Raw genomic sequence first — 26,620 nt, 5'->3', positions numbered from 1 at the left:
CCATGGACTTTGGTGGCACCATGCATGGTTACCCACCCAAGCACACACTAGCCTTACTCGTGATAATATTGCACCTTTAAATTTAAAATAAATATAGAAATAATCTTTTTTTGTATAATTTCGTTTTTTGTTAGAAATATAAAACAACAAAACGAGTGTGGGCTAGATATCCATTAAATTTGCTAGTTCCGCGGACCACTGCAGACATTTACTCCTATATATCCATTAGACATCCAGGTTTGTGCTACGTCACAAAGTTTTGCCGGATTCACATTCCATGTCATAAAACCTAGTATTTTATTTATACACACACACACACACACACACACACACATATATATATATATATATAGAGAGAGAGAGAGAGAGACGTTGATAACTTCATGTACGTAGATATAATGACGGGAATATGTGAATTTATATATGAATGACAGAATAACATACACGATGACATAGAATGGAGGTACATAAAATCACTCGAGAAACCCACGAAGAAATATCCTATACAACAATATAATGACCCCAAAGTCCCATTATATTGCTATAAAATGGCCTCTGTCTCATACTACTAATCCCACTCCAACCCAATCTGGCATACAATACATCAAACTAGACGACGAATATCTGATCCTCATGCCCATCAAGCTGGAGGTGGTGTGAGGAAGGGAATTCCAGGGATCGTTGGAAAGGAAGGGATGGTTGGGATGGAAGCCATAGGAGGCAGCGTGACCTTTGGAACAGTAGGCATGGTCGGCAAGGGTGGTATTGTAACTTTTGGCACAGTCGGCACCACGGGCAATGGCGGCACTGGAACATTTGGAATAGTCGGTATCGTCGGCATCGGAGGCACCGTAAGCTTCGGAATGGTTGGTATCGCCGGCATCGGAGGCATTGTCAGCTTTGGAGCAGGCGGTATGACCGGCATCGGGGGCAGTGCCGGCTTGGGCAGGGTTGGGATGGCCGGGGCCGCAGGTGGAGACTCCGCCGGCGCGGGGGTGTCCAAAAGATGGCGAGCTGCATGGCTCATGCTGCTGAGGCTCAACAACACGAGGGCGATGAGAAGGCTCATGGTGAAGAGGCTGGTGTTGGAAGCCATGATGCTGTGGATATCACAAGGTTTTGGTTAGCTATGGGAAAGAAAGGCTGAGGACGAGCTGTGATGGGAGATGAAGCTTGCCTTGCTTGGTATTTATGGTGAAGGGGTTGATATGGGGGTGGCATGACTTTGAATTGTGTTAGGAGGGTAGAGCTTGGTTGGTGGCTTTCATTTGGGTGTTGTTTCATGGGTTGGGTGGGAAAGATTTGTGGAGGTGGACACATTTGTGTGGTGTTGTTAGTTCACCTTCTTAACAACATATAAGAACAGGTGTCAGAAGTTGACAGATGGTTAAGAAATTTTAAGTGGAGAGGTGGGCTAACATTAGCAAATTCTCACCAGATGTTGATTTAGTTATTATTAAGAAATGTGAAATTGCTCAACAAGATTTAATTACCAAAATATGGCAAAGATAACATGACTCGATCCCTTTTATACTATGATGGACCTATATATAATTGGCTCGAATCGGGTCTAATTTAGGTCAGGATTAAACTAATGCTCATTGTTTGGATCAAACTGGCCGTTTCAAACAAAGTTTGATCAGGTTTCAAAGTTTTGGTTCGAAGTTAATGCTCACTTTTCACGGCTGAAGTTATTTGGCCTGATCAAAAGTTCCATCCAATTAATTTTGAGATTCGGACCTGAATTGTGGCTTCGGGTATATACTACGTACTCTTGGTCAAAGTTGGCTTAGGTTAGGTGCAGTGATGGTGTTTTCATCCCAATTACTTTCTTCTTTATCATTCATTTAAATATAGTAACATGACATGAGACCTTACAGTTTAAGTATTCAACATATTACGTTCCTCTAGATTTCAAGACTTGAAGAATTCTTCTCTGAAAGTTCATCTTGTTGCAAAAACTAATGATTTGCTGGTCAAAAATTCTTCCACATATGCAGTGATTTAAGTAGATCCGGGTGACCGAGTGGGTTAAACTTAGTGTATTCCACTTATATCCCATGTAATCTGATTGATGGAGGTGTTGGGTCGAGGTGGATTCTGGTAGGGGCAAAATATAGGTTGACTTGAAAGAATTAGGCCAGATTTGGCTGAAATGAAGGTAAGTTGCAATTAGGTTGGTTTCAAGTTGGGAACCTTTAACTTGCCCACACTTAGCAAATGTACAACTTGACCTAATCACTGGTTGGATTGAGTTGAGTTTGGATGAACTAGACCAAAGTTTCACCCTGTCCTATTAATGTTGTGTAAAATTTTATGTTAATGATAGATTTAACTTTTGCTAATTAACATGTTTAATGAAAAAGATCCAATTTGGTGTTTTCTTGGAATATATGATATAGTGGTCTGCCGAGTTTCGGTCTCATACCAACAGGAATTTAGTTCGGTATGCATAGTGCACTTTATCAATGGGAAAAATTCTATAATCAGTTGGGACCTATTTGAATAATCCTATTGAATCTTCAGGATTGGAAATAAGATTTCTAGGATTACAGAAATGAGGCTTGGCCCAGCCCACGATAACTAAATCTTTCCTAGTCCATTCCTACAAAGAGAAAAAAAAAGACTTGCTAAAGTTTTTTTCTTCTTCGTATATGATTTGGACCAGTCTACTTCAAAACTATTCTTGGATATTTTATGAATACAAACCTAGCCCCGTCTGTAGCCTATAATCCTACTGGTTATAGTTGTCTAATCCACGAATTCTCACTACAAAAGAAAGGATATGTCCCGACGCTTTGTTTGGTCTTTACCAACGCTTTTAAGCGTCGGTAAATTTCCTGCCAATGCCCCCCAAAGCGTGGGTAAGACGTCGGACAGGTGGGGGTGGGCTCAGTTTGCCATGTATGCCGACGCTTTTAAGCGTCATTCATCTGCGAGGTAACCGACGTTTAAAAGCGTCAGCCAACTTCGACCGACGCTTCAAACGGTGGGTTTCTGTCGGACTAGGCTGACGCTTAAAAGCGTCGGTTTATGGGTTTTTGCCCGATGCTATAAAGCGTCGTTAAAGGCGTGCCAGATTCTGTAGCACTTGCTATTGCCGATGCTTAAAAGCGTCGGCAATATGAATTTTTTTAAAAAAAAAATCGTAAAAGCAATTTTTAATACTGTATACATTAAATTCCAACAAAACAAATACACTAAATCACATAGATAACAAAATGCACGTCATAAACAAGAACTTTTCATTCAAAATATTCATATTATCATATTTGATTACAGTGTACTTCAAAAATACACTAAAAACATACGTCTCAAATTCCTAAGTAAACAACCTACGATGTATCAAGGGTCGACGACATCATCATCTCACGAGTAGATGAAGTATCAGCAACCTACAAGAAAAAAAATACTTTAGAAATTAAGAATACGAAAGTCATCACGCTCATACAAGAATACATTATAATTACGTAAAATATTCATATAGATTTTGTTATGTACCGGAGGAGCAAATCTCTGCAAAAAAGATGAAATATGGTCAAGCTGATCCTGCAAAGATTGTATCTTCAACTCTTGGCTCTGCTTCAACTCCGCCATATCAGTCATATGACTCTGCCTCATCTCCTCTATCCTTGTCTCATATGACTGCTTTATCTGTGCCATCTCTGTCTTCAAACTACAAACCTCTGCAGTGCTAGTACCTTGTCTGGCATCTTGGGTATATCGGCTCACTGCAGACAGCTGAGTGGGGTAACTCCGACACCGTAACCCCTCACGCGACCATAACGTTCTGGGCCCATCAATTCGGCATAGACCTGAGCCTCGATGCGACTGGTCACGTCGGATGATGATGACTCCCCGACGCGCTTTGAAATAAGAGTTGTAGCTCTTTCCTATATCTCTCTAAAAAAAAGGGTCACACTAATATTTTAAAAGAAGTAAAATTAATAAAAAAATTATGAACAAATAAAAAATGAATACATACAACTATATCTCTCGACTCGTCCCAGACAAAGCTGCCATCTCGGTGAGTGTGGGTCATCTTATAAAACTCTACCTCACCAAGCTTCCTTCCATGCTCTACTATCTACACATACGGAAAGTATATTGGCAAACTATATATCATGATACGTGCTATATGTTAGTAGAGTTTCAAATAGTCTCAAAAGAACTTACAAATTCATTTCTACATCTCGCATAACTCTTCGAGCCCGAAGTGTGAGGAACTGATTGAGATGCTCGTGCAGCTCTACCAATATTAGAATATGTCTGCCAAAATAAAAGCACACAGTATAATATGATTCAATGTATATATTTGCAATCTATATTAATAATAAAGAGAATATAAGATATTGAAACAATATACGTGACCTGTCCTCTTTCAGAAAATCAGTAGCGAACAAGCTTCCTCCACTGCTGAGGGTATACATCAGGAGGAGTCACACGAGCAACCTCTTCCTCTGTCATATTCTCGCGCTTGAAGTCTGTCTTTAATTTTGTTTTATATTCTTTTCATTTGCGGTTGAGGGACTTTAGCACCCAATCATGGCTCTCTGGAGGGAGTACAAACTTACCCTACAACAAGATACAGAATGTTATAATAATATTAAACTCAAAAGTAAAATTATGGTAGTAAGCAAATTAACATACAGGAGGTGTCAAATTAAAAGGAACAAATTCAATTCATTACATGTATAGGTCTAAGAAGCTCAACTTTATACGAAGGAAGCATGTCATTCCACTTCGTATAGTTGAGCGGACACAGCTGACCCTTGCGTGCAACCGATCCTAAAAAGCTTGATAGAAGGAAGACTTCCAGCTCTATTGATGGGCTGCCCCAATTCATTGCATCGGATGATGATCTTCTCACCTGGAGGAAGCTTCCACACATCCTTTGCTTGAGTGGGTCCCCGTCTCGTCCTCACCGTCCCTTGTCCATCTATTAAAATTAAATAAAATATGTCTTAAAAAGTTGAAGACAAATATGAACATAAAATATGAACTTTAAATCGAATTACCCTGGATCCGGAGCTCATCCTCTTGGCAATCAGCAAGAGGCTTGTGCTAAGATCTTGACTCGTGCTGCTGGTGCTCACATGGCTGCTAGGACTGCAGGGACTGATCAGAAGTAGATCCCACCTGAGAATGCTGGAACTCCACATCTCTAAATCGTCTCTCTCGAGGCATATTGTTACCTGGTATACACAAAAAAGAATCAATATTTGGTTAAATGATAAATTTATACTAAATAAAGTGCTAATAAAAGAGAACATTATAATTCATTCAACATATACATCATAAATTTTACTTACCATTATGAAACTACATTCTCATTCAACATCCATCCTATCCAAACTCGTTGGCGCATTTACTTCATCAGTTGGCCCAACATTATAAGGCATACACTGAGTATAAGTATCGTCGTCCTCCTCTTCCAACCCTTTTCCCATATCATACAAGTCTCTAGGTTTCATCTTAATAACAAGAGACCAATTTTTATCTTTTGAGCCAATGCCACTGAAAGGATACCAAATGCCCATGTTCATAAGTGTTGCAAAAAATGCATCTTAGTAGCAAATCTAAGGCATGCATTAGGACCCTCGGGATGCTATTTTGTCTGGATTGATTAAAAAATGTTACCAATTTTTCTTTACAAGCATAGTTTATCTGACGACACACTATATTGAAGTCCATGCATTGCTGCTTAGTATATTGATTGAACAAAATTCCAATATGATTTAATCTAATTTCTATCTTGACTTGCATGCAAACCAAATCACCTATCAAATTTGATCGAACTAGTAGCTTTCCAGATATTATATCTCCAGAATTCAATTGATGTTTTGAAGATAGAAATATCTTTACATAATTATAATTATTAAATTCAACAAAAATTTCAAAGAGTTAGCTCTTCACAAATGCAGGGTAAGCGTATGATGTGGTAAGGGTTTCTCCTTTGGCATCAATGGCATTACAATCAGTCTCTTAGGATGCACACAATAAATTATTTACAACCATAAGATGCATTACTAGAGTCACACAGTAACTTCTACAACATGGTGGAAGTAACATAGAGCATAAATACTACTCTGTGCACGACAGGATTTTATGTAATGACACAATTAGGCCGGAGATAATTGAATAACTCTTTACAGAAGTGTTCTCATGAATGAACAGTGGTAATATACACTCATATGTCAGAGTTTGATGCTCCTAGTTACCTTGCTTTGAAATTTCACATGTTCAAAAAACAAAGTAGGGCACGTACTTTTCCTCAAAAATTTATATATTTACTTGCACCTACAAGTGACATAATGTCGCTATTAAGATAGGATTCAAATATAATACCAGGGAGAAACAATTACAAAGGACAAAACTATTTATCCTACAAGGTAAAACAATATACAAAAAGGTATAGGTAGTATATCCAGCTACTTACTCGAGCCAAATATTTGAATTCTGGCCAGGCATTGGCCAGTGTGCGTCTGACTGAAAATGAACCAGTTTACTCGTGTATTTAAATACTATTTTGAGTGCTGAGATTGTTGAATTTAATTCAGAAAAAAGGCGATCAAATGGTCACACTACTGAGATCTCATTGGTGCTGCCTATGATGTTTATATTTGGTATGATGTTTATACCTAAAAAAATAATTATATAGTCTTTTATATAAAGTGTAGAAATATAATTATTTAACTTTTTTAATATAAAGTCTATCTCGGAGAAAAGCTCTAACATAATTTTTTTTAATAGATTTTATGTTCCCATACAGAAATGTTCGGCAAAATTAGGAACAAAATTTCAGCATCTACCATTGTTCTAAATTTGCTACATACAAGTTATTCAGATTGGATTTTAAAGAAAGTCTTCGTCTCAGCATCTGGAGCTATATCTGGCCAAGAGTTGTTGTTACAAAGACAGAGCAATCACAAATGACTGTGAATCTGAATTGGGACTGGGCTTCTTGATCAAGATTTCTATGGTTCATAATACTCATGTTTCCTTCCTTTGATTAAAGGTTCTTGGGGAAGCTGGGGGGTTGGATTTGTTAACTGATCCTAGGCCTATTAATCTCCAAGGAGGAAAAAAGTCCCACATGATTCAGGCCGGAGAGTGTTGGGTTGATAAAAACGGTACTCAAATAGGCTTACAAGCCTATAAATCCAGTAGAAAATTTAGTCCAAATCTTGATAGATTATCTAAATAGGTTCTTAGGAGAACTGATTTGATATTCAATTTTTTAACTTAGCCAAATAGCAACAAAATAATAAAAAATAATAATTGTTCAATGTGCATCAAGGATCATACTTCTTAAGGTTGCCGCTCGATCGAGGTTTGAGGGCTGCTCGAACGGCGCCGGAGAGGAGGGAGGAGGAGGAGATCCTCGGGCGGAGGCAAAGCTAGAGAATCAGTAAAAAAAGAAAAAAACACCCACGAACAAGAAGAGGCGGAGAAGGAGGAGAACAAGCGAGAAGGAGGGAGAGGAGGGAGGAGGAGAAAAATACCTCAGGTGGAGGAGGTCGGGGTTGGTCGGTCAGCGCCGGAGAGGAGGGAGGAGGAGAGGAGGTTGGAGTCGGACAGTCGGCACCGGAGAGGAGGAAGACAGGTGGCTAGGGCAGCGCCGGAGAGAAGGAAGACGGAAGCTAGGGTAGTGCCGGAGAGGAGGAAGACGGAAGCCGGAGAGGAGAAATAAGGGGAGTAGCTAGGGCATAATGAGGGCTCGATCGGGGTCGGGCGCTGGGTTTTGAGGGTTTCTAGCCTTAGATGACGCTTATAAGCGTCGTCTTTGATCGACAATTATACGCGTCGTGTTTACGTGATGCTTATAAGCATCGTCTTAGGCCAGGGACAACAATGACTCTTAAAAACGTCGTCCTAGGTCCAGTTCCCACGCTTTCCAGCAACGCTTTCGCTAGAGAACTATGACGACGCTTTTAAGCGTCGTCGATTCTTTCAAATTGCCAACGTTCTTCAAAAGCGTCGGCAAAATTTGGCGCGGCAGAAAATTTTACTGTAGTGTCTATAGGATTTTAACACAATCCTTTAGGAAAATCCAAGCATGCTCTTAGTATCAATAACAAACATCCTCGAATATTTACCTCATATAAAGGATCCCTTTTGATAAATGAAACATCATGCCTAAAGAAATTAGTATCACTAAGTTTTAGAAAATAGTATTCTAGGTTTGAATTCTACCCTCACTAAAATTTCAATTAAGCATCTTCCTATCCTAGTGCCAAGGAGGAAAAGAAAATTGAAAATTCCATGAATGAAGTTATAAGATCATTTTCAAACAGCCCTTCACGACCTGCAAAAAAAGGATCGCATGAAGCATCTATTTGAATCAAGTGCGCAACACCCAACTTTTTTAGCTTAAGAAAGAATCAGGCCTAGCCCATTTAACCGGCCCGAAGCTTATATTTCGGCATGATCTGAACAATGTGGCTCGGCCTTATGTTTAAATTAGGGCCCAAAGGCCTATTAAAATAAATAAATAAATAACAAGGGTTGGGGTATGGACTCCCGATGGGAGTCATTTTCCTCCTCAACTCCTTATGGGAGTTTGACATTGAGAGGGTTGAGAGGGTCTCGGGTGCTTGATCCAGGCCCTATTGCAACCTAACGTTCATTAAAAAGAGAAGCTTGCAGCCAAATGAAAGAAAAGCTCAATCTTCCTCATTTATTTGTAAGCAATTTATAAGTTCTGAAACTGTCCAGCAATTTGTACAGTTGCATGTAGTCTCATTGTAATGCACAGCCTTGAAAGATCTCCTCTCAGAGAAACTCAGTCTTGGATTATCCTTTCAAAGTAATAAAGCTAAATTTGTACTGTTTTATGGATTCCCATTGACAAATTACAAATACATAACTTGTTTAAAATGAAATCAGGACAAGAAAAAGAATCTCCCCAACTGGAGCAGAATTATAGTTTTGCCACGTCCTGTATGTCTGTCTTGAAGCTATAACACTACTGGAAAGCTCAAGGTTTAATTTCACTCAAAATTTAACCTTTTGAGGCTAAATCTATATTTTAAACACCAAAACGCTCAAGAGCCTACGTATAATTCCAAAAATCTTAAAAACCAAACACATTTCATACAGAACTAAACTTTACAGTCCAAAATAAAGTACATGTCAAATTCTCCTAGATAAAAAGTAGGAAATCCTTTGCTAGAAACACCAATAGAAAGTTTTTGTGTTTTTATATAGATCCGGAATCCATGAACAATTCGAGCGTATGAATTATTTATGAACATTTATGGAGATAGATATACCAAATAACATATTTGTTGATAGAATGGATTTAATGATACCCACACATTTATAGTGAGCAAATCAAGTGGTGGATCTCATAATCTTAAGTAGGTGAACCGTGGACTAAAATTATATTTGAGATGTCGATATAAGATTAACAACAATAAGAATAAGTTTTAAAAATAAACATCCAACATTATTTTGATGCGCATGCGACTATTCCTTCCTTTCTTTTAGACAAACTTTTTGCAAAAAATTTATTGATGTGACCTAAATCTAATCCATCTATCACGGGTCGATACATGGTAAATATTTTGAAAAGATTTGAATTCGAAAAATTTAAATTCTTGGTGGGTCCAAACAAGAAAGGAGATTACGACAGATTTGAATCTCCACACTCCTCTATATAAATAGGACAAAGGGATCCTAAGGGCACAAGGGGAGGAATGGCAAAAGGCTCTCAAGAAGAATTTCTCAAGTTCTCATGGCGAGAAGCCCCGAAAAAGAGGCTCCCAAGCTCTACTGGCGAGAGGCTCCCTCGGAAAGACTCTCAAACTCTCATGGCTGCCTCTGCACTCGACTTCTCTTCCATGGCTGTCCCAACATGATATCTCTTCTCTAGATGAGATAGGCATCCCTGGAGACCAAGATATGAGTCCTTAGAGACCGCCCTTCTCTGCCACCCAAGATCCGATGTTGTGCATACAGGATCAACTTTCTTAGAGATCAACATGCAAGTCCCTGGAGGCCACCCTTCCATGCCATCCAAGACATGAGTGTTGAGCACATGGGATGCACAACTGCTGACCAAAAGGCCAGCCAGAACCAGGCCGAGCTCCCAAGCCGAGTTCTCTAGGCCGAGTTTCCAGACAAGCTCATTAGATCAAGCATTCTAGGTTGAGTGCCAAAGCCGAGCAATATAGGACGCTAGCTATCATACCTAGCACTTCAAGCAAGCCAAGCTCCCATGTCAAGCACTCCATGTCGAGCACTTAGGCCAAGCCCCAAGATCGAGCACTTTAGTCCGAGCGCCCAGACCGAGCTCCCAAACCAAGCAACCAAGCTTTCATATCGAGCACTCCAAATCGAGCTTCTAAGCCAAGCTCTTTAGGCCAAGCTCCTAGGATGAGCGCTCCAAATCAAGCTTCCATGGCTAGCACTTCGGATTGAACTCCCATTTTGAGCACTCTAAGCTAAACATTCTTAGGCCAAACCTCCTACAGCCAAGCTCCCAATGGTCAAGCCTCTGATAGCTAAGTCTCCAATGGTTGAGCTACCAAAGGCTGAGGCCGAGCATTCCAGGCTAGGCAATCAAGGCCTAACAATTCACAAAAATTACTCTACTCTGATGCTTGTTATTATTTCTTTTCTTGCTATTTCTCATTGTTATTCCAAAATTCTGTGTAACTTAAGCATCGGAGGAGGCTTGGCCCACCTAGTGGGCCTTTCTCTTCTCTTTGTGTGCAGATCCGCGACTTTTAGCGGCAGATCAGCGCTCCACTTTCTACTATCATGGACCGAACAGATTGATCGACACCCTTTATACCTCCAAATCATCGGAATATGGTCGGACAAGATTTGAGCATCAATATTATGAATCATCATCTCCATGAGTGAAATATATATCAAAAGGCAAAATTACATACTGTATATCCATAAAAATGGAGCCTAAGCATTTTTCTGAATGGAGGAACATGTTTGATAGTAGTTTTTCCTCTAAACTATATGTGATCTAGGAAGATTTGAAGAAACTTCAGAACAAGGATGCTTTGAAAGAATAGTATTACTAATTTCTATTGATGCTTTTGCTCAAATGCCTTTATGAGTAGTAGCAATCGATAATGTAATGGTACTCAGAAGGAAAATGTGGAAACTTTAACCTCACTCAGCCATAAACATACGCAACCAACCATGTCCATTTTTTTTGAAGCAGGTTAGTTAAATGAAAAAATCATGAGCATTAGATATAAATAAACACAAGTAGTATTACTTTTGTATTATCTGTTATCTTCTTACATTATTAAAAAAAAAAAAGACCTGTTATATTGCTAATCAATGATAAAGGATTAAAATATTTTAACGAAAGAGGTAAATAAAATGATAATGAAACCATAGAGGGGAACTTACACAATAAATTAGAATTGTATGTATATGTGTTACATAGGATTCTTCAAAGCTAGCTATAACCAACCGGACCTTAATATCCTTGCAGATAAGATACCTTTCTTAATTTCTGAACAACCACACAGTAGTAACCCCTATCTCTCTCTCTTTCTCACACACACAAAAGCAGCATATATACATCATTTTTTGGAGTCCCTTCCTTTAATACAGTATCTTTAGTTCAGATGAATACAATATACCTGCCTCAAAAGGTATTAGCTTCAAGCGCGCGCGCACACACACACGGAGAGAGAGAGAGAGAGAGAGAGAGATTGTATGGAGTTCATAAGAAGTCATGAGCCCATGATAGTAGCAACATACTATTATTAAACCATGGTCAGTAAGTACATAGGAAACGCTGCGGTATATTATACTCAGAGAGAGAGAGAGAGAGAGAGAGAGAGAGCGTCAAACCCCTCTTTATCATCTTAAACTACCTCCGTATTAACTTAACAAAAAGCATTATTCTAGAAACTAAGACAACGAGTGTCATGTCTAGATAAAGATATATAAAGCACTAACTGCACGCCAATACTATGACCTCATCATACTTCTAAAACCTCAGAGGCAATCATTAGGCCGCAGGTGCCACATCATCATCGTCGTCGTCGTCATCACCCTCGCCATTGTTTTCTCGGTAGACCCGATCATCAAATGCCACGTCCTGTGTCTCTCCAAAGACTAAACCACAGGGAGCCGACTTCTCATTAATGGTGACAACAGCCATTGCAGTGGAGGAGGAAAGTGGACAAAGGGAAAGAAAGAGCTGGTACTTTATTTGGGGTGAGGAGTGAAGCCGGACTTGGCTCTGTAATTTATACACTGGAAAAGGCTCCCGAGATCTTTGTCGATCGAGAGTGATGCCTTCCGCTTTCGGTGGGGTTGGGAGGAGGAACGTGGGGTAGGAGGTGGAGTGGTGAGCTCCTGTTCACACGTTTGTCCTAGGTGGCGGGTGGACCCCGCTATTTGGGGCGGAGCTCATGGGAGTGGGTCGCGGTCCACGGTCTCCACGTGGGTGAGGCGATCCATGCACGCTCTCGGCGCATGCGCTACGTGCCACGCTGGACCGTAGAGAGGAGTCTACTTAAAAAGGTAGTACGTACACGGGTCGTAGTATCTTTTGCGAGTAAGAAGGATTCCCCTACCTTCGCACGAATCCACCATTGGATGGCCCACGGCACAGATATCAAAGCTATAGGAAGTCCACCATTCATCCGCCTGCACAGCTCTCAAAGCGACGAGTAGATGATCCAACGGTGGATTCACGCGCAACATACAGCCCGTTGCCCTGTAGCTGACAAAAGAGTTGCTGGTGGGCCCAGCTATTCGTTGTCTCAAGGGGTGTGCAAAATATTGGACGAGAGAAAGCGGGCTGGCGAGCAGACGGTGTATTAGCTGCATGGATGCGGAAGTGTAGACTTTAAGAGGCGTGACGGCCATGTGATTTTAGTAGATGATTTCAATTTTGGTATGCACGCAGGTAGGTCAGATCGGTTCTTGATCCAACACGATACAAAGCCAACCTGTCAGATATATATGTATGTCGAATAGGTTTAGATTTTGCTGGATCAAATTGAATTTAATCATCAGATATGATCTTGACCAGGTTTGGATTTTGCTGCATCAAATTGGATTTGATCAGAGGTACACCCGGGCAGAGTTTGATTTCATAAGATACCTTGACCTGCAGTGCAACGGAAATGGGCTAAAGCTGGTTCATCTGGTTCATTTAGTGAGCATGACATGAGGTCTTTCAAGGCTTCCAGCTATTGTCCAAAATTTAGTGAGACTTTTGGAATCCTCCGTACATAGTCATAAAGTTAATTTTATTTGAAATAATTATTAATTTATTTAAATTTAGATCTTTATTTGACCTGCTCGGGCGAGCCAGACCTAGCTCTATCTTGGCTTGTGTGGAGTGATTGATCATAACCCTATTTGATTTTGATGAGCTCAAAGCATCTGAGTACATCTCTTGTTTACTAATGAATTCAATTGAGTGTTTCAGTGAAAATCTTGTCTAAAGTGTTTCTAGACTTGGTTCATAATATTTTGGATAAGTTAAGAAGTCAGTTTGAACCAAAGTCTGAGACTCGAGTCGACTCCAGAGTATTACGAGTCGACTCCAAGCGTATCAGAATCACTGGCACGGGCTCGAGTCGACTCCGGACCATTACGAGTCGACTCCGACTGAGAACAGACAGACGAACAGAAGGACACAACTTAAAACCTGTCAGCGAGTCGACTCCTGAAGTGCGCGAGTCGACTCCGATGTTTACCGAGTCGACTCCGGAGTAGTATGAGTCGACTCCAAGGAGTTACAGACAGAAAAGTCAGAGAGCGAATTTCGACCCTGAGATTCGAGTCAACTCCTGTGGAACGCGAGTCGACTCCGATGGTTGGTAGGTCGACTCCAAAGAAAGCGAGAGTCAACTCTCAGTGGTTCACAAGGCAAAAGTCAGAGAGCAGTTTTCGGACTCTAAGATTCGAGTCGACTCCTGCAATGCGCGAGTCGACTCCGAGACAGCACGACCCCAAAAAGACAGAAGACCGATTTACTGTCTCTGAGAGCCGAGTCGACTCCCAGACAGCTCGAGTCGACTCCAAGGCAGCGCTACACCAAAAAGGCAAAAGGCTATGTTTCGGAAACTGAGAGCCGAGTCGACTCCGGGGAAGTTCGAGTCGACTCCAAGACTGGACGAGCCAAAAGATAGAAGATCGGGAGTTCGGGCTCTGAGCGCCGAGTCGACTCCCAGGATTGTCGAGTCGACTCGAGTGGGCCAAGTTGAAAATTAGCTCCATGGATTTCATGAGATGAGCCGACTCCGAAAATGCCAAGTCAGCTCCAGAAGTTGGCGAGTCGACTCCGGGTCAAGACGAGTCGACTCCCAGTCGAAGAGGCTACTTTAATTCAAATCCGGAACAGTTGCCGAGTCGACTCCAGAAAAGCATGAGTCGACTCCCGCTACAGCCGAGTCGACTCCTGATCGCGCGAGTCGACTCCGACCCCCAACGGACATATTGTCAGGTTGTGCAGAGTGTGCAGAACGGGCAGAAAAAGGTGTCTAACGGCTAGTTTCCGTGGGGGATGGCTTAAATAGCCACAGAGGACTGTAGCAAGGCAAAGAACTACCATTCCATTCAAAGAAATCAAGCATTCATTCTCTGCAAGTGGTTTTTCAACAAAAAGAGGGAAGAGCGCCATAACTCCATCCAACTACCTCTTCCCAAACATTGAAAGAGATCTCCTCCTGCATTCAAGTCGACCAGACATTCAAGAGGAGACCCGAAGTTCAAGAAGCCCTACTCTACTCCAACTCAAACGTGTTTGAGGGCTCTTAACTTCTCTCTAGTTTATATTGTTATTTATCTGCTTTTGAGAAGCTCTGTTTTTCTGTTTGTTGTCATTATTTCCATCTTGTCTTTGCTTGGTTCAATCGGGGGATTGAATCAAGGGTGTAGAGGTTGGTTGGTGAGCCGAGTGTAAAACCAACGTGTAAGGGTTCGATTGTGATCCCGGAAAAACAATCGGGGTGGTTCTAGTCAGTGAGCCAGGGAAAACCGACCGAGTTCGTTGTGAGCTCGTAAAACAACAAGTTTGGTTGTGAGCTTGTAAAACAACCGGCTGTAATCCAAGGGGTTATAGTGAATTCCCAAGTGAGACTTGGAGAGTGGACGTAGGAGCAAGGGTTAGCTCCGAACCACTATAAAAGCCTTGTGTTTGTGATTGTTTGTCTCTTTCTTTTACTCTCATTTCATTCACAGCACATAGCAATTAATTAATCATCTTGGTAAAGCATTAATTAGTCATCCACAACGTTTTAATTGCAAAATTATTTTAAAACCCAATTCACCCCCCTCTTGAGTTGTCTATCTAGGCAACAGCTTGTTTACTAATTGAGTAACTGAAATTAGATATGAGTTAAACACAAGCAATTTTTAATAACGGTTCGCCAGCCTTGGTCTTAAGTTGAGAACCATGGCTGATCCATAGTTCCTAATTTCATATCCATAGTTTGATCCTGCTGATCGAATCTATTTGCAAGAGTCATGCTGACCTAATCTATTAGGTTATCCCATTTTCATAATTCTAATCGGCTAATTTCTAAAATCAATTTAATAACTAGTATTAAAAAATTTGACTCATGGAGAGTAAAAGGAAAAAAACAGAAAACAAAAAAGCCATGGCACAGGCGACATTTTTGGGTTGAGTTCGATTATAACTCCTGCAACAAGCGCTGAGATTTGTTTGTACTTTCTCTATTTTGGGATGCTTGGATTCATGATTTGGTCTTTTGGGACCTGGTTGTGAGTAGCCACCCCATTTTATTTGAGACCTTTTCTCACTGTTGCGGGGAGAGTTGTAGGAGATACTACTGCTTATTTTTGTTTGTTGTCTTAATCTTTTGTTTGCTCGGAAGGATGGCCTTCCTCCTTTATTTCTTATCATTTCATATGCCTTTATGAAACTCTCGTCTAGCTGCTAAAGGTATTTATCCAGCAGTAGATCCGTTAGATTCAATGTCAATTATGTTACAAAGACGGATGTTAAGTGGAAAAGATCTAATATTCTAACAAATTTACTAAAAAGGGGCATTGGCTTGGTCTTTTATTTTATTAGTATAGTATCACAAGGGTTCTGTTGAATTTCAAGTATTAAGTTTCATTAAGTTTCATCAGTAAGCTATGAAGACTTACTTCACATTTGGTCAGATTCTATAGAATTAACAAACCTATGAGAGTTAAAGGAATGATGGAAAGGAATAAAAAGAAAAGAGAGGGAAAGAAAACAATTTATCAAAATACTTTTACTTTCAGCTGCAATGAAGCACACAAAATTCTTCTTTCCAGGTGGAAGGCAGTTAGTCGAAAGAACAAAAGTTAGAAAAGTCGTAGATTTAGAAGCAGATTTCGATTCTATTCTTTCTTTTTTTTTTCTTTTTAGCTTGTCTTTCTTACCGCCTTATCTTCGCCTATGGATTTCATCTATGGATATTGAAGAGCTTTTACCTAAATGGACTAAAAAATCTTTCCGAAGAAAGAGAGAAGGCGCGCTACACGCTACAACTAACAACCTGCTGAAAAACATAAGATTAGTGCGCCAAAACAATCCTAGTTTAAATACTAGCGTCCTACCCCAACGTTGTTGTACTTTATTTAACTTTCCTCCGCTTGTTGCTCGCAGAGAGATAAAATAGAAAAGGATATGCAAATGGGAGATGGCCTTCCCCAAATATCTCTCATTTACACCCCTGGGAAAAACAGGATTTGAAGCAAGGTCTGTTGATACAACCACACTTTACTAGCTTGATCAAGTGGCCCCTTTTTCCGGGGTACTACATGAAGTGGATATTATCTTTCCAAACACTATTATTATAAAAAAAAAAACTAGACCTCGACCTTTACTTTATAATACTTGAATCAGATCGTAAGGTGCTCTGATACCAAGTATTACAAGAAGCACGCCTTCCTTGAGTCTCAGAACAGATATTACCATTATAAATGCATACCCTGAGGATGTATCTGCCACCTCTGAGTTCCACTCAGTCATAGCCTCCATCCCTGGCTTCAACTCACACACACACAGAGAGAGAGAGAGGTGCCAAATACTAGCAAGCATTATATATGAAGCCTTTTTCCCTCTTCGATCTTTCACTTCAGAACCCCAGAACAGGAGGTTCATTTTTCACTTCAAATGGAGGTCATAGCTGCGGGAACAATTAGTTCAGATCCTTATCTTATAGTAGCTTCAATAAAAGGCATACGTGATCTTGAATGCTAAAACTACAATAGAGAATGGATATGCACAAATTTTTTTAACAATATTCACGCTGCAGAAACAGAAGGTTCAATCCCCATTTCAACAAGCTAATGGCATTTAGAAAATACAGTCAGATCAATCAGCAAGCAAGAATGACTAGTCTAATCATTCTTTTTCAACTTGAGATTTCCCTTCGGTATTTTTCTCAGAACATTCTTATCGAACTTGCTGAATTGACTCTGCAGCTGCCCAATAAGGTTGTACACAAGATCATCAATTTGGTCATCATATTTCTCATAAATCACTGGCAGAGTGTGAGCACAAACAAATCCTGTATCAAATAAAAATGAAACAAGGATCTTAATATTTTCCACTCCAATCAGATATTATTGATGCTGTTTAGCGTACTCCGGGACTATTCAAATGCACAAGCTCACCTCTACAATTTCTTTAGCTAAAAATCTTTAACATATGGTGACATGTCTTAATGTTATGGTTACAGAAGGGCATTGTCAAGAAAACTAACTTATCATAGCAATACTTAATATGCCATCTTGTTTTTGCAGAAGACTAAATACCAAGTTATAGGAAAATGAGACTACATTCTGCAAGTGATACGTAGCAGGAAACCAAATTCATAAACCTGATAGGGTAGTTTCCTTGTTTGTGTAAAGAAACTTTCCTATTATTTGTATGCATCAATTGCCTACAAGCTTTACTACAGGAGACTGATAAAATGGAAAACGAGTTACATAAGATAAGAAGGGTATATCCTCACCAATATAAAAAAGAGTCATGAAATTGCACCAGCTCCCTATCACAGCAGCAGCCGACAAGCTTCCAACGACCTGAAAAGATAGCATCCATTTAAGCTTTGGACAGCTTTGTTTAAATATGAAACCCAGTGTGAAAAGAAAAAAATCAAGCCAGAAATTTAGAGAGAGAGAGAGAGAGAGCAGAATAATTAGCAAACCTAGGGTCAAAAACAAGTGGAATTGCTGGTGCATGTAAAGCAACCATGCTTCTCTCTCTCTCTCTCTCTCTCTCTCTCTCTCTCTCTCTCTCTCTCTCTCTCTGGTGGTTGTTTGGGTAAAGATGATTTTTGGTCTCAAATTTAAAATGATAAAGGTGAAAGTGTTTCAAACCACTGACGAAAGAATCAGGCATTTTTAGGTGATTACTGCAATGTCATTATATGCACTGCATCAACAGGGGTGAGAAAATAGAGAAAAATAATAACATTATATACAGGCACAATTCATGCTATTACTAGAGAGACGATGGAAAACAAAACTTCCATATCAGACTATGAGAAGATAGCTCCTAAAATGTCTTAAAAATTACAATTATAAATGATGTTTCCTTCTTTGAATTTGAACTTATCATCCACTACTGTTGTCTCTAGTATGACACCTATACCGAGGTCCTTTGGCTACTGGCTATGTTTTAAATTTATTTTCAAATATTACTTAGCGAAAGAGACCACTATACAGAATGTTATATTATATTTATCAAAATTCCAATCTTGATATTGAACTTCGTACCAATGCCCAACCAGTACCCTGTACTTAGTGACAGAACAGTACATACCTCGGTAGCGACACTCAATACAGGAGACATTCCAAGTCCTGATACCCTACCAATACAGTGTGTTTAATGCCCTGCACCAAATAGTACGTTCCGAAATTGCAAAACATGATATTCATAATAATTCATTAGGCACCACCTCTCTACCTTCTCTAGTAACTTTTGCTGAACCATCAGCTGATTCCAATCAAACTATAAAGACCATTAAACTGTAAATATCCAAAACTTGGCAATTCCATCAAACATCACTATAATAAGCTTAAGTACTTCCCTTGTAAACATTCAGCCAGTTCTTCAGGCTGTCAGCCATCATAACCAGCATAGCTATGTGGATATAAATTTGATTTGTCCTGTTTTTGTTTCCCCATGTATTTTGGCTTCTCGTCCTTTATGGGAGTTGTAAAGTGGCTAGCCACCTAAAAAGAGTATAAGCAACTCTAAAAATCATATGTGGGATTAAACTATTCCATTCATCACAGATCATGTTTCCTTGTTTTTTTTGTGTTTTCTCCGGTTCTTAAAGTGTATCATTTTATTTTTGAATTTTGTTTACAAATTCCAACAAACTTATTTGATGCCATCCCACTTCTACTATCCTCTAATAGCATTTACATCCACAATGCATTTTTATTTTTGGTCAATCTTCTTGAGCTCATCACCGTAAATTCTTATAACAGAGTTGTTAACATTTCCAAGCTCCTGCTTCCTTTCTTACCAATTACTTTGGTAATTTTCACCTTGCCGACCTAGCACTTAACTCTCAAGTTTAATGCACTTTAAATTGCTTTATAGTGTTAGTAAGCCCCTAGCGACTATCAAATGCATCGATCTTTGCAAGTCACCTCATCTCCTGCATGTCTGATTTGCCTTCACTGAATTTGAATACTTGGTTACATCTTCCAATGAAGAAAATCATATCTAGTTTGTCAATCTCCGTGCAATCACAAGAGTCATAAAAACCAACTTTAATCTAGATGCTTTACCTCTAGCAGCTTTGAATAAGGCTTCCAAATGCCTGGTCCCAACATATTTTCATCATCTGGCACCGCATTGTTTATGTTGGATGAATGACTAATCATCAGCTTCTGAATAATAATGCATATGACCTCTCTAGCCAGTGTACCACCTCATTAACCAGTTGAGGGGTACGCAATTGATTTATTAATATAGGTGCTTGCTTTTGGCGTTCAAAAATATACATCATCACTACAAGTTCAAGACAGATAGGAACAACTGCTACACAAGAACTCATTCTGTGTATTGTTAAGCATTATATTGAGGATGCCTCCCCCCATTCTTTGACGTTTGATCAGGCTTCATCCACTTTTAGGTCCAAGAATTTGCTTGATGTGAACCATGGAGAACATTAAATCTGACTCTCAGTGCTTTTATTACAGAATGACTAAATTAATATAACCATACCTGTCCCTGTCCCAACTATTCAATGTTGACTATGACCAGATTAATTGACTAATACAAAACAATTAGTTATGCAGGAATATGAGACAATCTATTATTATCAATGTATTACTTGATGTAAATGTTTCTTGCCAAATGACTTCTAAAATTAAGTATCAGAACCAACAGGACTAACACAAAAGCATGCAAAGGATGGGATTAAGATTATAGCATACCATGAGAAAGTGTTTCAAGTTTCTTCCACATGCAACATCTTGAATGAATCCCAAAAATTGATTGATTTCGGCACATATAAAAACAGCAATGTTCATAAACAGCTCATCAGGCAAAACAAGGCGAGGAACTTGAGATGGAGACCTGTCAGAAACAAAAAGTCAGTATCTTACCTTCCACACATTGTTATCTAATATTTGAGCAATTTCAATACCTGCTTAGCATGCCTGAAGCATTGGACCAGAGAAACTGAATAAGCATTCCAATAACAAGTGCCAAGCATAAGAGAGTTAAAAAGTGATAATTAAGCCACTCGAAGAGAACCCAGATAGCTGTTGCACCAGTCAGGACGCTTGATGATATCTTCTTGTTCCTCCATAACAACACATCAGCAGCTACAAGGAAAAAATGGAATTTATCATTTTGAGCAAAAGAAACATCCAAAAGCAGGAAATCTTGATGAAGAAATGGCTCACATTTTCCACCACCCAAAATATTATGAATAGACTTCCGGCGTCCAAATAGTTTATTCATCTGGGCAGTGACTGCATTTTGCTCTTCTGAAAATCTCACAGATTTTTGATTTGGGACACTGTCAGCAATGCTGTCCACTATGGTGTTCAGGATATTTTCAACTTTATTCTCCACGTGCCCAGACATTTTTCCTTCTGTTAAGCATCAAAACTGAATAAGGCAACGTATTGCATCCATTTGCATGCAATTTTAAAACAATTAAATAACTTTTTCAGCGTCAGTTAAATTACTTAGTATAGTAGAAAATACAGCTAAAGGATAATAAGATCAGCAAACACTGATCATATCCAGAAATTTTGGCAACAACATATTAGATTGCTCAGGGGAAGAAAATACAGCAGCATTAAGCAATAGTGGCGAGACAATCATCATGAGAAGTTGAAAACAGTTGTGGCAAGGATGATTTCTACATAAAAAGAAGGATGCAAGCACCAAAATGAAAAAAGGGGCGTCTAAGCCATGTAGAAAGAATAGTTCCATAAATGAAATTGTCTAGCAGGAGCAAGAAAAAGAAGAAGAGAAAAACAATTTCTAGTGTATTTTAAAAAATAAGAGGAGGCAACCTTTACATAGCTTATTTCTCTAAAAGACAAAATGGTGCGGCATATGCCCTAATGATTTGAGAACAAGCAATGCAAGGTCAGAGCAAAAGCAAGAGTTTAGCTACTTTAATCCCAGAAGCACCAAGTTTTTATTGTCTGTGAATGGAAGACAATACAAGGTGCCAACAGGACCCTCGAAGGCTTCACCTATATTAGATGTAGTTATAAAAATGTTATATTTATTTTTTATATAGGAAACGATATTATTTTTTTCAGTTGTTCTCATTATTCTTTATAATATGTTACAGTAAATGCCTTTTTCAAAGGCCTCAACCCATCAAGGTGCCTTGCATTATTTATCTCCTACTTTAACTCAATAAAAGAAAGAAAAGCCATCTGTGTACTTAAACAAACTAAAGAAATGACTCCAATATGATAAAGACAACCAAAATAACAAGTAAAAAGATTTTTATGGCTAGTTTCCTTTAGTTCTGACCAAAACCACTGAAGCTAGATTGGAAATGGCTAGTTTGACAAATAGTGGCCAAAATAGTCAAAATGACCAAAACCCGAAACTGGACTAGAATTCATTTCAGTTCAATCTTGAATGAAACAGATCCATTTGGCCGAACTTTGAGATGGTGCATTTATCCTTTTTTTAGGGGCCTTCACATTGACTAAGATTCATGGTGCCCCTAGAATTCGACACAAACATCCTATTGAAAACAACTAAACTTTCACATAGTATCCATGCCTTAAAGATGGTTGCATGACTTTCGAGGTATCTAATGGCATAACTGTTGTCAAAAAACTTGTCTATAGAGATGCTATCACATGACTCTTAGACCTAGAAGGAGTCATATGCAGCAGATTTCTAACAGGAAACATGGTAGCCAATCAATAAGCTAGCAGGGGTATTGCTGTCTAAATCATCTGAAGGCCTGAAGCCATAATTACAATTGTTAGGATCGACAGCATTTGCAATGCTTCACTATTTTGGCCCCAACTTCCTCATCCCACCTCTGATTGAGGTGATTCAAGTTGCTTGGAAAGCTAACTTGATATTGGACAAAATGAAAGTAACTTTGCTAAAAAATTCTGACTGTGCAGTTGCTGGTTAAGCTTTGAAATCACTTATATCTACGACACATCCTACCACTGAAATAGTTTGAGCTCTTTTAGAACCTGTGAGTCAAGTGTCACCACATAGCCTTGCTTTATTAATTTGAATCATTCAAGAGGTCATCTAAGGTGTTTTTAAGCCCTTTAGTTGATCTTAGCATGAATATCAAGACAGGTGATTTTCATCCCACATCACAACAACATGGTTTATTCTTATTGCAAGAGCAGTGATGAAGTTTAAGATAATAAAACCAGGAACTAGGAACACAGTGAAGAGTTGAGCTTCTCTACCAAGTTAGCATGTGGTAGAACTTAAAGAATCGTAGAGATAAATGAAAGCATGGAAAAAAGGGGTCCAAATCATGGTAGCATCACTTGCAAACCTAGCTTTCGAAATAAAAAAAGAAAAGGAAAAAAAAGGTTGTTTCTCTTCACCGTCAAGTCAACTCTCTTAATCAAATAGAAAATGTTTTGATTTTTTGTCAAGAATTTAGTTGGTTGTGTTTTTCCAACATTAAATCAAAGATCGTCACGAGAGTCTATCTATGTTAGACAACTCACTCTACTTAGGCAAGGTTCCGAACTTTTCCCAGGCTTAATTGTATTAGGATCAGGCCAAAAGCAAAGATAGCACTTCAAGCCTCTCCACCATGGTTATGTATAATAAGTAGCACTATATAGGCATGTACACATAGATATTAAATTCGGAATCATTAATATGTATTCCTATATTGGTCATAATGTTGAATCAACAAGGGAGACCTAACTTGCACATGCTAATGATTGGATCTTATTAGTCTTGAGATAAAGACAAGCAAAAACGGATTAGGGCAAGATAACCTGAGATGGACATGAGCTAAAGTGCACATATAATTATTAAAAATAAGAATAATTTCCATTTGGTATCATTTTCATCATCTAGTCTTTCCTGTTGAAACGAAGTCAACCATGGAGTCTGAGGAAGCTTCCTAAAAGAATTCTGTAACTTTTGCAACTGACCATTAATCAGATATAATTATAGATGTTATTTTAGTTTAACTCTTTGATTATAGTTTGCGATTTCAAGATGATTAGCACTTCTACATGAGAACTTGCCATCTTCATCTAGCCTCTTTCCAAATCTAGACAAGTGTTAGAAGATTATTCCTAGCCTGCATGAAATTGAAATGTGAGCAATAAGTTAGGTTTCCTTACATTTAAATGTTAAGGCCTGACATACATTGTTGACGCCTTCCCGACAGCTTAAACTTTTGGCTTATAGTCATAAGTTAACATGGTATTAGACACAAAGGTCATGGGTTCAAATCCCAATTCGGGGCAAAATTTCTTTATACAGCCTATTTATTATCTTGAGTTTTTTCTCTGCTTGATTTGTTTCTAGTTGTTACTTGGGTCGTTCATGACTTGTTTATACCTTCACGTGCATGGTACATGGTTATTAAGGTATGATATACATGGTTAAACTCTTCACTAATAGCTTAAGCTTTTGGTCCTAGTAGTTAAAGGTCGCAGGTTGAAATCTCATTTAGGTCAATTTTTCATTAAACCATCCATTGTTATCTTGAGTCTTTTCTTCTCTTATTCTCGGTTAATTCATTCTTAATTCATTCTCATCAAGTCATTAATGACTAATTCATGCCTTCATGTGCAGGGTCTAGGATGCACGGGAGGGGAGGGGGTGTTAAAGGCCTGATAGACATTGTTGACCCCTTCTGACAGCTCAAGCTTTTGGCATCTTGTAGTAAGTTAACAATTAATTAGACTTCTAGGTTTAATGATAGGCAAGTCTCTTACCTAAAGTTACTTATTTGGTATATGCTACCTGAAAATGTTTTTAATGAGTCATATAATGACAAAGCAAAGGATCATAAATCTTATTTAACCAGGACTTTGACATGACAAGACTATAACACACTTGTTTGTGGTGAAAGCAAGTGTTTGAAAGAAGTTTGGAACCATTCACAGATCTATAGCAATGGCTAGGAAAAAACTACGGGCAACATGGGAACATGATCTAAAAATGCTTAATGATCAAATATTACTATCTTTGTACACTATTGAAAAGTTTAATGTTTGAAAGCAAAATAGGCATGATCAAACCAAATATATTTGAGTACATAATATCGGTAGCAGTCGAAGGCTTACTATAAATTCAGCAGTTCAGCTCATACCATTTCTAATTCAGCTCATACATACATACGTAAGTACATACATACATACATATAGAGAGAAATACATGCATCTATCCATACATACATACACATATATATACATACATACATACATATATATATATATATATATATATATATATATATATATATATATATATATATATATATATATATATATATAGAGAGAGAGAGAGAGAGAGAGAGAGAGAGAAAACTAAAATCTATAAAAGGAGAATAGTAAAAACTGTGCCATTCGTGAATTTATTTAGATGCTCTGGTCCCAACTCAAGTCCTCTTCCACTAAAGAACAGACCAGTCAATGAAAATGTATGAACTTCAAACAACGGAGCATTCAAATAATTAGGGCCCTTTTATTCCAACGTTTTCATTTCTAAGAATTTGTAGGATGGACTAATGTAGAAGTTCCAAGGTTAGATTTTGACACAGAAAACATAGATTACAAATGTTACCAATCCGAAAAATATTAACAAACAGCACCCCACAACATCAGCCAAACCAAGAAAATAAAAATCTCCAAATTTTTCTGCTCCTCAAACCATTCCACACAGAAACACCGACATAGCATCAAAAATTGAAGTTTTAAAAAACAAATACACACTAAAACCACAAAGTAGAAAAAGCTAAATAATAATAAAAGTAAATAAATAAATAAATAAGCAGATCAGAAACATCAACCGATCGGATGATTTGACACCCTAAGGTTACTAAATCCACAACCTATTGCGCAGATTTCAACAATAACAACCCAAAATCAAGCACTGAAACCCCTAAATCAGACCAGAAGTTACCCAAAGAAACAAACTCCAGCATCCAACCAGAATCTGTACTTTTGACGCAACACAAACTATATCAGAATCACCCGATACACAAAACAACAAAAAAAAAATCAAAGCTTTCAGAAGCTCGAGCTTCGAAAGATCACTCACATGGACAAATAGATTATAAAAAATAAAGAGAGAGAGGACTCACCCGAGGAGAGAACCGACCGAGATAGAGAGAAAGAGGGGAGGGGGGGGGGGGGGATTGGTTCTTCGAAGAGTAAAGGATTTAGGGGGCGGCGATGGAGACGAGGTGGTGGGAGGAAGCCCAACGGTCGCCCTCAAACGGCTAAACAACGGGCTCGATATTTTTTGGGCACGAGGTTGGCGTGAGGAGAAGGACAGATGGAGAGGTTACGCCCGGTGTGCGGCGGACATATCCAAGTCCTTCGCGGCTATAAGTTCTACACGTGTAACCCTACCATTCGTGAAGCAACTGCACGAATTCCAAGGGTATCCGTGTATTATGCCGTTCTCCATGTTTACGATTTAGTTTCTGATATGTATCGGACGGAATCAACGAGCAGGTGACGTAGGACCAATTGACGGCTTGGTCAGAGGAGACTCTCAGGACTCACCGGTGGACGAGTAATTCTCGGGAGCGCCCGTTCTGCTACACAAAGATTATTAGGATGACGTGACGAAACATCATTGGCCTCGCGCCGCATGGCGCCTCATCGTTCTTGTCGGAATAAGTGCTCTGTGGGGCCAGTATAAATGCTCGAGAACGTAGCCACCCGGACAAAACAAGTGAATAATTTGTTTTTCTTTCCTTTTTTTTTTTTTTTGACTTTTTTCTTTTCGGACAAATTCATGACGGAATCTATTGGAAATGCCATAAGCGCCTTCACGAAAAGCTTCCAAGACTACTGAACTCAAGTTCTTTGACTTTACCCAGAAATGAACTTCAACAATCTTGACATTTACCTTGGTGATGAAGAGGATGACGAGGACGAGGATGGCAAGCTTTTTCTCTTTTTTTGTTTTCACTTGGATTTACCGCGCTCATTG

General features: G+C 39.0%; 2 protein-coding genes across 4 annotated transcripts; both read right to left on the bottom strand.

Annotated features, from left to right (window-relative positions):
- Positions 1 to 390: 390 nt before the first annotated feature.
- LOC103721344 (protein PELPK1-like) lies at positions 391 to 1,158 on the bottom strand. The gene has a single exon (XM_008811516.3). It carries the CDS (start codon positions 1,094 to 1,096, stop codon positions 641 to 643), a length of 456 nt encoding a protein of 151 aa, XP_008809738.2. The 5' UTR covers positions 1,097 to 1,158; the 3' UTR covers positions 391 to 640.
- Positions 1,159 to 16,699: 15,541 nt separating this feature from the next.
- Positions 16,700 to 25,917, bottom strand: LOC103721345 (reticulon-like protein B8). Of its 3 annotated transcripts, none has more exons than XM_039131943.1 (6): positions 25,580 to 25,616; positions 20,875 to 21,066; positions 20,613 to 20,793; positions 20,401 to 20,542; positions 17,958 to 18,027; positions 16,700 to 17,126 (listed from the first exon to the last, which is right to left on the bottom strand). In XM_039131943.1, exons 1-6 carry the CDS (start codon positions 25,599 to 25,601, stop codon positions 17,110 to 17,112), a joined length of 624 nt encoding a protein of 207 aa, XP_038987871.1. In that variant the 5' UTR covers positions 25,602 to 25,616; the 3' UTR covers positions 16,700 to 17,109. The 3 variants fall into 3 exon arrangements, with proteins under 3 accessions (XP_038987871.1, XP_038987870.1, XP_038987869.1); XM_039131942.1 differs by lacking the exons at positions 16,700 to 17,126; positions 25,580 to 25,616 and adding exons at positions 17,185 to 17,510; positions 25,761 to 25,917; XM_039131941.1 differs by lacking the exon at positions 16,700 to 17,126 and adding an exon at positions 17,185 to 17,510.
- Between the last annotated feature and the right edge of the window lie 703 nt (positions 25,918 to 26,620).

The sequence above is a fragment of the Phoenix dactylifera genome, chromosome 11, assembly GCF_009389715.1.
Source record: "Phoenix dactylifera cultivar Barhee BC4 chromosome 11, palm_55x_up_171113_PBpolish2nd_filt_p, whole genome shotgun sequence".
In the NCBI taxonomy this organism is placed as follows: Eukaryota; Viridiplantae; Streptophyta; class Magnoliopsida; order Arecales; family Arecaceae; genus Phoenix; species Phoenix dactylifera.
The sequence above is the reverse complement of the archived record's forward strand: the minus strand, read 5'-3'. Positions and strand labels throughout refer to the sequence as shown.